This window comes from Syngnathus acus, chromosome 6, assembly GCF_901709675.1.
Source record: "Syngnathus acus chromosome 6, fSynAcu1.2, whole genome shotgun sequence".
NCBI classification, from domain to species: domain Eukaryota; kingdom Metazoa; phylum Chordata; class Actinopteri; order Syngnathiformes; family Syngnathidae; genus Syngnathus; species Syngnathus acus.
The window spans coordinates 15,722,205-15,736,627 of record NC_051092.1 but is presented as its reverse complement, the minus strand read 5'-3'; the positions used below and the strand labels follow the sequence as shown (position 1 = coordinate 15,736,627).

The following is a 14,423-nucleotide window of genomic DNA, read 5'->3' as shown; positions in this document are numbered from 1 at the left end:
GCTTTAGAGCGTCTTGTGTTTTAGGATGGCTTTACTGCTCCCACTTGCTTTCTTTGGAGGCTTGATTAGGGGTTAATACAATCCTCAAAGTAACGAGAATACAATAACAACGAAGTCAGTCGGCATCCGGGCCGCGCGGTCGGGTTTTCTCGGGTCCTCCCGGCTCATCTCGCGAGGTTTGACCTCCGAATTTTGTTCGACAACCGAAGCAAAAAAATCTCGAATTTTTTGTTTGAATTCCGATTTGTTCGAGAACCAGGACGTTCGAAAACAGAGATTTGACTGTAGAATAAATAGATGCAGCTCACTGACAAGTGCCGCTATTTGAGCTAATTTTAGAACAGTCCTGTGGGCGACTCATGCGGTCCTCACGGGCGACCTGGTGCACGCAGGCACCGTGTTGGTGACCCCTGATTTAATGGATGCCAGAAAGATCAAGACACGTTCGTGGAGCCTTTTCTGCGAGGTTGTGGAAGAAGTTCCAACCCCCACCTCCAGTATTCCTACTCTTATATTCTTGGCCCACCACTTTGCCTAGCCCATGTGACAATGTGTAGTTCGACAGCCGTAACTGAAATCAACTAAGCATACCAAGGGTATCATAGATCAACTGGTCCCAAAACGTATGCGGGTATCTCTACTTAGGCCCACTTTAACTTATGAAAACATCACAAAACACTCAGCCTTCCCATGGCCGATTTAAAAAAGCAAGAAATGAGCAGCCAATGTGCAGTTTATGAGCCGTTTCTGTCACATCTGTCTGTTTTCTTTGCAAACACAAAGAGGCTTTTTTAAGCTCAATTATTCATATGTTGTTGTATTATACTAAAATCTGTAAGGGTTCATTTGAATTACATGGTGCTTCGGTTCAGAAGTCGAAAATTGGTCCGTAAGTAGATGAAAAAAAAATCACGAGGCTCCGGTTCGTATCTCGAAAAGTTTGTAATTATAGGCATTTGTAAGTAGAGGTACCACTGTATTTATGTCCATATCTGTTTCATGGTTTCTTTTTCAAAATAATAGCTGAACCACACTTCAAATGTGTTTATTGTTTATTTTTCTATTTTCCTTTCATCAAGAGAGGTACCAACAATTTGTCCATGTGCACAGCTCACAAAAAACACAGCTTCTTAAAATGTATTCTTTTATGACTCTCATGTATCGTGCGAACCTCACAAGCTTCCCTTTCTCTGTTTTTGCAGACTGCTACACCTGCAAAGAGGTCCGTTCTTTCGTAGAGAATAAGACACCAGGAAAGAGCCTTTCCATGGACTTTCTGCAGTACAATCACAAAGCTCTGAGTCGAATTTACCCAAAAGGCCAGCGTGTGGAGTCTTCCAACTATGACCCTTACCCACTATGGACAGTTGGCTGTCACATGGTGGCTCTTAACTTTCAGACGGCAGGTACTAATTATCTGGGTTGAGCTACAAATGCGATCATTTTAGAGTTGTGTTTAAAGACCTTTTCAGAACCAAGATATACTGACATGTCAGATATAAAGCAATAATCAACCACACCTTACAGGAACCTCTGAGGATACATTTTTTAATAATTTTCATCATGGTGCTAGTCAGTCCTGGGCCTGGGACACTCTCCACAGGCTTTCCCATTGTGTTCTATTTTGATCCAGGCTTTTGAGCATCCTTGCGTTTTATGGATCTTGTCGCTTCGTGCTTGACAACTGTTCTGTTTTTGGCTCTTGTCCCAGTCTCCTGTCACACCTTGCATCTGCACTGGTGTGCAACCAACATCCAGAACCTTCAGCTGTAGAAACAAGAAGGCTCCACTGATGGGATTGGCCTGGTGATTGCTGGGTCCCTAGCAAATAACCCCTCAGTCTTAGGCCCCTATCCCACTGAGTGGTGAACAATTGTGTTTTCAAAGGCAGCAAATGTTACACTCATGTCAGAGTTTGTTGGGGTTCGTACAAGGTCGCAATATTCCCAAAACATTCGCCAGACGTGCAACAATTTTTGTGATTTTCTTGTCGCAAATTTTACACATATTCGAAATTCATCGGAATGACAAAAAAGTATAAGCGAATGTTTAGCAAATATCTGCCGACTGTTTGGCGAACCTTTACAACCTGAAACAAACCCTGAGAAACCTTGTTGAGAATGCAACATTTGCTTGCAATTGCTCGCCGCTCATTAGAATCCCTGACTTTGCATTTCTTCTTAATAACAGAGACCTGGGCGTACACCAGTAACTCTGCTTTCCTCTCCAAGTTTTTACCACGTGACTGTAATTACAATTCCCCAAACATATTGGGCAGAGGAGACTGTTTTTAAAAATGTGAAACGTAAGCAGCTGTTTCTACTAGTTAATTTAAATAGCTTTTGTCAGGAACGAGGCAAGGCAACCAAGTGCAACTGTCACGGATGGAATGGAGCCAGGGCGACCAAATCCAGCTTGGAACAGGGTTTATTGAGGAAGAAGGGAGTTGGAGGGGAGGACGAAGGGGAACCGACAGAGACACAGGTGGGATAGAGACTCACATCCAGCAGACAGACAGACAGAAGTCCATTGGACACCGAAACAGATTCTGACCGCGAGCCACCAGACAAGACCGGGGGGAAACATACGAGCAGGACAGGTACACTAGGCGTGGACACGGACGGGAAGCAACAGAAACAGACAGAGACTAGACAGGACAGAAAGACGAGCGCCTAAAACGGCGAGAGACGAGAACAATCCGACAGGGTAGTGAGAGGCAGACAGGATTTAAATACAAGACAGGTAACGAGAGGCAGGTGACTGTAATTGATGTGTGAGTAGACACAGGAGGGGAGGGACGAGTACTCAGAGACGCAGACAGAAACCATGACAAAATATAGAGAGACACAAGGAAATTACCGGGAACGAGTCGTGACAGCAATACGAACAATAATTTATTTGATAAGGGGAAAAGGGGAAGTGGGAGAATGTAACGAGCAACAGATCAGTTCGAATCGCAGTCAACAGTGCGAGCCAATGGACCGTGGTTGTGAATCGTTAAAACATCACAAAACAGGCAAACGTTTGAGCAGGGTCCTGGGCACTCAGTCCGGGCAGATGGTGCGCCTAACTAAAACAAACGGTTGTATTGTATCGCTATCAGCCAATCACACTCATGGATGATCAGAATTGATATCGCCAGTGTTAAATCCTGATCGTAACATGCAAAATGTGCATTTTCGTAATAACTTTTTGGCGAATTTTATGATTTCTTTTGTAGCGTTTCCATTCAGGTTTATTTTCCACAATTCTTGAAATTTCTAATTAAAATAGGTAGAGGGAATTCCTGTGACCACCTCAGGTGGCACTGCATTAAAAATTGCCATCACAGTGTTAATGATGTTACGTTGGCTCAGTAAACATTGTTAACATGGTTCATCCCTACATACACAAATGCAAATTAAAACCATCCTCCATCTTCTTCCGCTTATCCGGGGTCGGGTCGCGGGGGCAGCAGCTGTAGGAAGGACTCCCAGACTTCCCTCTCCCCAGCCACTTCATCCAGCTCATCCCGGGGGATCCCAAGACGTTCCCAGGCCAGCTGAGAGACGTAGTCTCTCCAGCGCGTCCTGGGTCATCCACGGGGTCTCCTACCGGTGGAACATGCCCGGAACACCTCCCCAGGGAGGTGTCCAGGAGGCATCCTGATGAGATGCCCGAGCCACCTCATCTGGCTCCTCTCAACGTGGAGGAGCAGCGACTCTACTCCGAGTCTCTCCCGGATGACCGAGCTTCTCACCCTATCTCTAATGGAGAGCCTGTACATCCTGCGGAGGAAACTCATTTCGGCCGCTTGTATCCGGGACCTCGTTCTTTCTGTCATGACCCATAGCTCGTGACCATAGGTGAGGGTGGGAGCGTAAATCGACCGGTAAATTAAGAGCTTTGCCTTTTAGCTCAGCTCTCTCTTTACCACGACAAACCGATACAGAGTCCGCATTACTGCCGACGCTGCACCGATCCGCCTGTCTATCTCGCGCTCCATCCTCCCCTCACTCGTGAACAAGACCCAAAGATACTTGAACTCCTCCACTTGGGGCAGGATCTCATCCCCGATCTGGCGAAGGCATTCCACCCTTTTCTGACCGAGGACCATGGACTGGAGTTGCTGACCCTCATCCCGACCACTTCACACTCGGCTGCGAACCACTCCAGTGGGAGCTGGAGATCACGGCTTGAAGAAGCCAACAGCACCACGTCGTCTGCAAAAAGCAGAGACGCGATGCTGAAGTCCCCAAACCGGACACCCTCAACGCCTCGGCTGCGCCTAGAAATTCTGTCCATAAACATGAACAGAATCGGTGACAAAGGGCAGCCTTGGCGGAGTCCAACCCTCACTGGGAACGAATCCGACTTACTGCCGGAAATGCGGACCAAACTCTGGCATCGGTGATACAGGGACCGAACCACCCTTATCAGTTGGCTCGGCACCCCGTACTCCCGAAGCACCCTCCACAGAACCTCCTGAGGGACACGGTTCGAACACCTTCTCCAAGTCCACAAAACAAGTGTGGACTGGTTGGGCGAACTCCCATGCCCCCTTGAGGATCCTGCCGAGGGTGTAGAGCTGGTCCACTGTTCCACGGCCAGGACGAAAGCCACACTGCTCCTCCTGTATCCGAGGTTCGACCTCCCGACGGACCCTCCTCTCCAGCACCCCTGAATAGACCTTACCAGGGAGGCTGAGTGTGATTCACCTGTAATTGGAACACACCCTCCGGTCCCCCTTCTTAAAGAGGGGAACCACCACCCCAGTCTGCCAATCCAGAGGCACTGTCCCCGATGTCCACGCAATGTTGTAGAGGCGTGTCAGCCAGGACAGCCCCACAACATCCAGAGCCTTTAAGAACTCCGGGTGGATGTCATCCACCCCCGGGGCCTTGAGGAGTTTTTTAACTACTCAGTGACTTCGACCCCAGAGATTGGAGAGTCCGCCTCAGAGTCTCCAGGCCCTGCTTCCACAATGCAAGGCGTGTCGGTGGAATTGAGGAGGTCTTCGAAGTATTCTCCCCACCGACTCACGATGTCCCGAGTCGAGGTCCAGCACGCCATCTCCACTGTACACAGTGTTGACAGTGCACTGCTTCCCCCTCCTGAGACGCCGGATGGTGGACCAGAATTTCCTCGAAGCCGTCCGGAAGTCATTCTCCATGGCCTCGCCAAACTCCTCCCACGCCCGGGTTTTTGCCTCAGCAACCCCCGAAGCCGCGTTCCGCTTGGCCATCCGGGAGCTGTCAACTGCCTCCGGAGTCGCGTAGGCCAAAACGGCCCGATAGGACTCCTTCTTCAGCTTGACGGCATCGCTTACCGCCAGTGTCCACCAGCGGGTTCGGGGATTGCCGCCATGACAGGCACCAACGACCTTACGGCCACCGCTCCGGTCGGCTGCCTCAACAATGGAGGCGGGGAACATGGTCCACTCGGACTCAATGTCCCCCGCCTCCCTCGGGACGTGGGAAAAGCTCTGCCGGAGGTGGGAGTTGAAGCTCTTCCTGACAGGGGATTCTGCCAGACGTTCCCTGCAGACCCTCACAGAGCGTTTGGGTCTGCCAGGTCGGACCGGCATCTTCCCCTACCATCAGAGCCAACCCACCACCAGGTGGTGATCAGTTGACAGCTCCGCCCCTCTCTTCACCCGAGTGTCCAGAACATGCGGCCGCAAATCCGATGACACGACTACAAAATCGATCATCAAACTGCGGCCTAGGGTGTTCTGGTGCCAAGTGCACACATGGACACCCTTATGCTTGAACATGGTGTTCATTATTGACAATCGAGCACAGAATTCCAATAATAGAACACCGCTCGGGTTCAGATCGGGGGTGCCGTTCCTCCCAATCACGCCCTTCCAGGTCTCACTGTTATTGCCCACGTGAGCATTGAAGCCACCCAGTAGAACAACGGAGTCCCCAGAAGGAGCGCTCTCCAGCACCTCCTCCAGGGACTCCAAGAAGGGCGGGTACTCTGAGCTGCCGTTTGGTGCATAGACACAAACAACAGTCAGGACCCGTCCCCCCACCCGAAGGCGGAGGGAGGCTACCCTCTTGTTCACCGGGGTGAACCCCAATGTGCAGGCGCCCAGCCGGGGGGCAATAAGTATACCCACACCTGCTTGACGCCTCTCACCGTGGGCAACTCCAAAGTGGAAGAGAGTCCAGCCCCTCTCGAGAGGGCTTGTACCAGAATCCAAACTGTGTGTGAAGGCAAGTCCGACTACTTTTCTGCCTCGCACACCAGCTAGGGCTCCTTTCCAGCCAGAGAGGTGACATTCCATGTCCCAAGAGCCAGCTTCTGCAGCCGGGGATCGGACTGCCAAGGTCCCTGCCTTTGGCCGCCGCCCAGCTCACAATGCACCCGACCCCTTTGGCCCCTCCCACAGGTGGTGAGCCCATGGAAAGGGCGACCCACGTTTCCTTTTCTGCCTGTGCCCGTCCGGGCCCCATGGGCGAAGGCCCGGCCACCAGACGCTCGCCTTCGAGCCCCACCTCCAGGCTTGGCCAAATTAAAACCCTACGATGCAAAGCAAAAGCCATTGCCTTTTTCAACTACAACCAGAAGTCCCGGCGTCTTTAGGCCTAACCCAGATATGGGCAAACAACGGCCCGCGGGGCCATTTAATCCGCTCGCCAACCCTAAATAAATTGTATTATTAAACATGTTTTTTGGTCATTTTCCCTGCAATGACTGCGTTTCCCCAGTTGATGGGGAACCGCCGCCCGCGCATTTACTACCGGAGGCCGTGTCAGAAAGCTCGGTGCACACTCTCAAGTGCGTGTAGGTACTCAGTAGTACGGACAGGCCGCTCTCCGTGCTCTATTTCTATCAGTGCCGAATTTAGAGTGTGGGCTGTGACATCAGCATTCTCGTAATTTGCGCGCTGAGCTTTCAGATACAGTTTTACGCTGAAGCCACCCACAAACCTTCCCCTGGAATCCTTCCATTAAAATGAGTGGCCCAAGGAAAAGAAAGATGGACACTGAGTGCCGAGTGTTTAAAACAGAGTGGACAATTTGGCTCGATCTATGCGACGTGACGTTCAGCCACATGAACAGCAACATCAACCCATCACAGATCTAGGTTAACGGACCAACACCTTGGCTCTATCCTAAGAATTGCCACAACAATTTTTAATCCAGACTATGATGCACTAGCAAAAAAAGGGAGACCAACAACACTGTTCCCACTGAAAATGAAGGGGAGTTTCTCAAGTTTGTTGTAAAAAAAAATGCATTTTGAATATAATTTGTACAAATAGCAGGGATTGAAACTAGCGACCATTCTCATTTTCAAACAATGCAGGATGCTCAAGGACATTGATGCACCACCTGTTTGCGACTAATCTTAACTTTCAAAGTTCTTGAGGCCAACTTTAAGAAAGTGTTTCCCGTTTCCTCACCTCTGTCACCAGGTGTTTGAGTTAAAGCTCTGCTCTGATTTTCAGATATTCGTCACACTATTGCCATTTTGATTTCTTTATTACTTTATTTAGATGTATTCTTTCAGTGATTCTTCAAGATGATGTATTTGGAGCAAGACAAAATATGTTAGTATAGTCTCCGGAGCAAGACAAAATGCTTAAGCCTATGCGATAATGTGTGCACTGACAGTTTTGTCAGGGAACACCCCGATTTCATGGTGTCTCCACTCAGAGTGTGTTCATTTCATGATGGTGAGCAAGTGACACAATTAAGTCTATCGGAGGATCTGTGCAGCAAGAAAAAAATGGTCAGCAGTGTGCCTTGTCTGACTTAAACACATGCTTAATACGTAAAGTCACCTGAAAATGGAAATAAATTACTCTATCATTGAATAAATATTCTATGATCGTGTGTTCCCCCAGATAAATACATGCAGCTGAACCATGCCCTCTTCAGCTTGAACGGACACGCTGGTTACGTTCTACAGCCAGAGCTCATGCGCTCTGATAGTTATGACCCTCACCAAGAGAAGAAAGTCGTCAAGTACAGCATTGCTATTAGGGTAGGTTGGATCACACGTACTGTAAATACATGCACTCAACTAAATAATAATTTATTTCTATCCATCCATCAAGCCACATACCGTATTTTATATATACGTCGCATTAGCCATAAAATGCACAATAACGTGAAAAAAAACATATAAGTCGCTCTGGAGTATAAGTCGCATTTTAGGGGAAATGTATTCGACAAAATCCAACACCAAGAAAAGACATGAACGAGCAACAACAGGCTAAACGATAGGTATACTAACGTGACATAAACACAAACGAAGAGCTGAGAACGGGCCTGACGTAACATTCAGAGTTATTCAAATAACTATTACTTAAATAACACGTTTATAAAACGATCTGTGTCACTCCAATTCATTAAATCCATCGATCGTCCTTTATGTCAACAATGGGTGCGCGCCGCTGACGGCGCTTGCACTTCAAAATATTCCACAGGCCCATATAACGATATATAAATTATATATCAAATAACTATTATATAAGCAATAATATTATCAAACCATCTGTGTCACTCCAAATCATTAAATCCATCGATCAAATTCCTCGTCCTTTGTCAACAACGCCGCGCGTGCGCCGCTGACGTCAGCCTCGTCGTTATTCCACAGATCTAGTATATAACTAACTATATTGTAGCGTTAACAAAGTACCAGGAAAGACGTGGGTTTGGTAAACGGCTCTTTATTTAACAAAACAGAAGTTCAACGAGCCAACAACTACTGAACTGTAACGATAAAAACATATACAAGTTGCTACACGAAATAAAATATATCAAATAACTATAACATAAATAGTTCACCGCCACACCCCCCAGGCACCGGCGTCGACTTCCAGGCGTTGACTTCCAGCCACGGAGGTGGCACTTCCAGCCACGGAGGTGGAAGAGAGCTCCATAGAATAGGACCGGGCGTGCGTAAAACCCATGTCTGAGCCCCATCCATCGTCCCCGGCCAGCCACCGGGCCGAGCGCCGGCCCCCGACTTCCATCCACGGAGGTGAAAGAGAGCTCCGTAGAGTAGGACAGGGTGTGCGTAAAAGCCATAATAATTTTTCAAACCTTCTGTGTCACTCCAAATCATTAAATCCTTCAAACTCTTCGTCCTCCGTGTCACTTACAAACAAAGCCGCTCATGATGCCGGTCGTACGTGGGGCCCTTCGTCATCTTCGTCATCCCGTAATCGAATCTTTGTCCTTTATGTAAACAACCGCCGCGCCGCTGACGTCATTTGAAATTCAAATTACAGTAATCCCTTGCTACATCGCGGTTTCACTTTTTTTTTTTGTATTTTGAAAATTTGTGAAAAAATTCACATATAAGTCGCTCCTCAGAAAAGTCGTCCCCCCACCCAAACTATGAAAAAAAACGCGACTTATAGTCCGAAACATTCGGTACTCTGGTGTGAGTACCGTATTTTCCGCCCTAAAAGGCGCACCTAAAAACCTAAACTTTTCTCAAAAGCCGACAGTGCGCCTTATAGGCCAGTGCGCCTTATATGGATCAACTGATGAATTTGTTGATCCATACTGGTTGTACACAGTGCTCTGCCAAAATGTTTCAGTACGTTTTAGTACGACTAGTAAATTACAAGGTCGCATCGCTTCCCAGCATTACGGCAACTGTAGTCAGGGGGCGTCACCGAATAGCTGTTGTACCCGCGAGGCTATTTCATTTCAAAATAGGCTGCTCTGTTAATGTTTCGAGTAAATTTACGGATTGATATGGAAGGGAAACATAGGTAAGTAGTACCAATGCGTTAGATCGAACTTTAGTCAGTTCCGATCATTTTATAGGAGATCGTTTGAGAAACGCGATTGTTTACACTTTGCTGAGGCTCATGGAGATTGCGAGCTGAGGCTCGTGAGACTTTGCGGATGGCTAATGCTATTGCGATAGCTGCTATACGTACCAGGCTATTTCATGTCAAAATAGGCTGCTCTGTTAATGTTTCGAGTAAATCTACGGATCGATATGGAAGGGAAACATAGGTAAGTAGTACCAATGCGTTAGATCGAACTTTAGTCAGTTCCGATCATTTTATAGGAGATCGTTTGAGAAACGCGATTGTTTACACTTCGCTGAGGCTCATGGGAGATTGCGAGCTGAGGCTCGTGAGACTTTGCGGATGGCTAATGCTATTGCGATAGCTGCTATACGTACCAGGCTATTTCATGTCAAAATAGGCTGCTCTGTTAATGTTTCGAGTAAATCTACGGATCGATATGGAAGGGAAACATAGGTAAGTAGTACCAATGCGTTAGATCGAACTTTAGTCAGTTCCGATCATTTTATAGGAGATCGTTTGAGAAACGCGATTGTTTACACTTTGCTGAGGCTCATGGGAGATTGCGAGCTGAGGCTCGTGAGACTTTGCAGATGGCTAATGCTATTGCGATAGCTGCTATACGTACCAGGCTATTTCATGTCAAAATAGGCTGCTCTGTTAATGTTTCGAGTAAATCTACGGATCGATATGGAAGGGAAACATAGGTAAGTAGTACCAATGCGTTAGATCGAACTTTAGTCAGTTCCGATCATTTTATAGGAGATCGTTTGAGAAACGCGATTGTTTACACTTTGCTGAGGCTCATGGGAGATTGCGAGCTGAGGCTCGTGAGACTTTGCGGATGGCTAATGCTATTGCGATAGCTGCTATACGTACCAGGCTATTTCATGTCAAAATAGGCTGCTCTGTTAATGTTTCGAGTAAATCTACGGATCGATATGGAAGGGAAACATAGGTAAGTAGTACCAATGCGTTAGATCGAACTTTAGTCAGTTCTGATCATTTTATAGGAGATCGTTTGAGAAACGCGATTGTTTACAGAGGGCTCGTTGGTTATTGGCTAGTGGATGCATACCGCAACCCTAGTCAACCTCAGTTTGATGCAGTATAGCTTCTATTTTATGCGCCTTATAATCCGGTGCGCCTTATATATGGACAAAGTTTTAAAATGGGCCGTTCATTGAAGGTGCGCCTTATAACCCGGTGCGCCTTTTAGGGCGGAAAATACGGTAAGCTGATATCAGCAGTGATGCCCAAACTTTGCTGTCATTCTATTTTTATTTTTTATTATCCTCATTATTGTGTAATGAGCATTTATTATGCTCATTATGCTCATTATAGTCCCTCGAGGGAAAATTCAACTCACAATCCGTATATGATGTACTGTATATCATGTTGCACTATAGACACTTAACCATATCACACAAATGCAAGGGGAGATTCAGAATGAAAGAGCTGTGCAAAAAGTGCTGCACCACTTGGTAATGGGGACGATGGCTTACTCAAAGGTACTTGAATGGTAGCCAGCAAGAAATCTCTCTAACGACCGGTCTCCATTTTAATATTATTGTACACAGTAGGACATGAACCCATGCCCTGTGACAAAGCTCAAGGTCTGACAGACTAAGGTACTGACACCTAGCTCTCATCATGTCTCATTCGTGAGACGTAGTTCCTCCAGTAATGCTTTTTTTTCATCAGACATACTCAGAAAAACTCACACACCTGACTAAACTCACACTGGGCCATTAAAACCATGTCGGTCTTTTACATCGGGCTTGGTCGCTCCTCCCATTTTTGTCCCCCAATGGAGTGCTGCTACAATACTCTTTAACCATTTGGGCTTCAGCTTGTTTAGGTGTGCCATCAGGTTTTTGTACTACAACGTGGTGGTTGTCCTCAGACGAGCTTCCATAGTAGAAGCTATACATTGCGCATTAGTAATGACTGTGGGCGCAGCTCCTCACGGCATCCCCAATCCAACCCTTAATGCTGAGTGTCAAGCAGGGAGGCATCGGGTTCCATTTTTTTTAGTCTTTTTGGTATGACTCGGCCGGGGATCGAACCCACGACCTCCCAGTCTCAGGGCGGACACTCATACCACAAGGCCACTGAGCTGGTAGTTCATTAATAACTGGAAAGAGCAGTGCTTTCATAATCATTTGACACAGCCAAGTGGATTTTAAAAGTCTACATCTCATAAAATGTCAAGTTTGGAATTTAGCTCCTCACGAAGGCTTATTGAAAAAGGGAACCAAATGGATGTGATAACTGAAACTATTGTGATGATACTAGGTTTATTCCTGGGATAAATGATTCACAGCAATATGTGCAATGGTTGTATTGGATAAGCTGCAAAGTTAGGGGCTTGATTTGGACTACATTATGGGTCATTAACCTTCTAGAAATTTAGTGATACTTCTAAGGAATGAATTCATTCGAAGGGCTACCAGTTTTATACAGGCTTCATAAAATATCATTTCTCAAGTTACTGGTAGTTATAATGATGTGATTAATTGGTAATGATACTAATATCCGTCAAGATGAAAACCGTGATAAAATGTTCTCACACAAACAATATTGATACCTAGAAATAAGGCATTAGAATGAGTATCGTAATTTTCGGACTAAGTCGCGTTTTTTTTCATAATTTGGGTGGGGGACTTATAATAAGGAGCGACATATATGTTTTTTTTTCAAAGATTTCCCCCCCCAAAAAAAGTGAAACCGCGATAAACGAACCGCGATGTAGCAAGGGATTACTGTAATTTGAATTTCAAGTGACGTCAGAAGCGCGACGCGGCGTGGCGCGGCGGTTGTTTACATAAAGGACAAAGATTGATCACGGGATGACGAAGATGACGAAGGGCCCCACATACTACCGGCATCATTAGCGGCTTTGTTTCTAAGTGACACGGCGGACGAAGAGTTTGAAGGATTTAAGGATTTGGAGTGACACAGAAGGTTTGAAAAACTATTATGGCTTTTACCCACGCCCGGTCCTACTCTAAGGAGCTCTCTTTCACCTCCGTGGTTTGAAGTCGGGGGCCGGCGCTCGGGGGTGGCTGTCCAGGGACGGTGGATGGGGCTCGGACATGGCTTTTACGCACGCCCGGTCCTACTCTAGGGAGCTCTCTTTCACCTCCGTGGATGGAAGTCGAGGGCCGGCGCTCGGCCGGGTGGCTGTCCGGGGACGGTGGATGGGGCTCGGTCATGGCTTTTACGCACGCCCGGTCCTATTCTATGGATCTCTCTTCCACTTCCGTGGCTGGAAGTCCACGCCGCCACACGCCTGGAAGTTTGTTTCGTTAAATAAAGAGCCGTTTACCAAACCCACGTCTTTCCTTGTACTTTGTTAAGGCTACAATATAGTTATATACTAGATCTGTGGAATAACGACGAGGCTGACGTCAGGGCTCACGCGCGGCATTGTTGTCAAAGGACGAGGAATTTGATCGATGGATTTAATGATTTAGAGTGCACAGATGGTTTGATAATATTATTGCTTCTATAATAGTTATTTGATTTCTAATTTCTATATCGTTATATAGGTCTATGGAATATTTTGAAGTGCAAGCGCCGTCAGCGGCGCGCACACATTGTTGACAAAGGACGATCGATGGATTTAATGAATTAGAGTGACACAAATGGTTTTATAACGTGTTATTTATGTAATAGTTTTTTTTAAATAACTGAATGTTACGTCAGGGGCGGCACTGGGTAGCACGTCCGCCTCACAGTTAGGAGGGTGCGGGTTCGATTCCACCTCCGGCCCTCCCTGTGTGGAGTTTGCATGTCTCCCCGGGCCCGGTGGGTTTTCTCCGGGCACTCCGGTTTCCTCCCACATCCCAAAAACATGCTTGGTAGGCCGATTGAGCACTCCAAATTGTCCCTAGGTGTGAGTGCGCTTGCGTGTGGTTGTTTGTCTCTGTGTGCCCTGCGATTGGCTGGCAACCGGTTCAGGGTGTCCCCCGCCTACTGCCCGATGACGGCTGAGATAGGCTCCAGCACGCCCGCGACCCCCATGGGGACTAAGCGGTACAGAAAATGGATGGATGGATGTTACGTCAGGGCCGTTCTCAGCTCTTCGTTTGTGTTTATGTCACGTTAGCATACCTATCGTTTAGCCTGTTGTTGCTCGTTCATGACTGTTCTTGGTGTTGGATTTTGTCGAATAAATTGCCCCCCAAAATGCGACTTATACTCCGGAGCGACTTATATATGTTTTTTTTTCACTTTTTTGGGCATTTTATGGCTGATGCGACTTGTACTCCGGAGCCACTTATAGTCTGAAAATTACGGTAATAAAAACTACCATTGACCATGAAGTTGTTGATATATGTAGGAAAGCTTATGATTGGAAAAAAATTGCAAAATAATGTCAGATCTATACACACGTTTAATGTCATGTTGAAAGTTCCTACCTCTTTATACTATGTAAACAGGTAAAAGAAGTGAGAGTTAATGTAAAAAAGTAAACAGGACACATCCACTGGATTCAGGATCTGGATAAAATTTAATGTGTAACCATGGATGTCGCACATTGAGGTCTTGCTGGGGAAAGGAAGCAATAATGTAAAGTTTGGTCAATATCTGGTGACCCTATTTTGTGTCTGGTCTTGTATTTGGCAAAATAATCCCTCTCTCTACC

General features: G+C 46.8%; 1 protein-coding gene across 1 annotated transcript in view; it reads left to right on the top strand.

The window, feature by feature from the left end:
- Positions 1 to 1,176: 1,176 nt before the first annotated feature.
- The window catches only part of LOC119124062 (1-phosphatidylinositol 4,5-bisphosphate phosphodiesterase gamma-2-like), a 30,303-nt gene continuing 17,056 nt past the window's right edge, over positions 1,177 to 14,423 (top strand). Inside the window, exons 1-2 of the mRNA XM_037253701.1 lie at positions 1,177 to 1,406; positions 7,841 to 7,980. Coding sequence (XP_037109596.1) covers positions 1,268 to 1,406; positions 7,841 to 7,980 — 279 coding nt within the window. The 5' untranslated portion in view covers positions 1,177 to 1,267. The remainder of the gene's footprint in view (positions 1,407 to 7,840; positions 7,981 to 14,423) is intronic.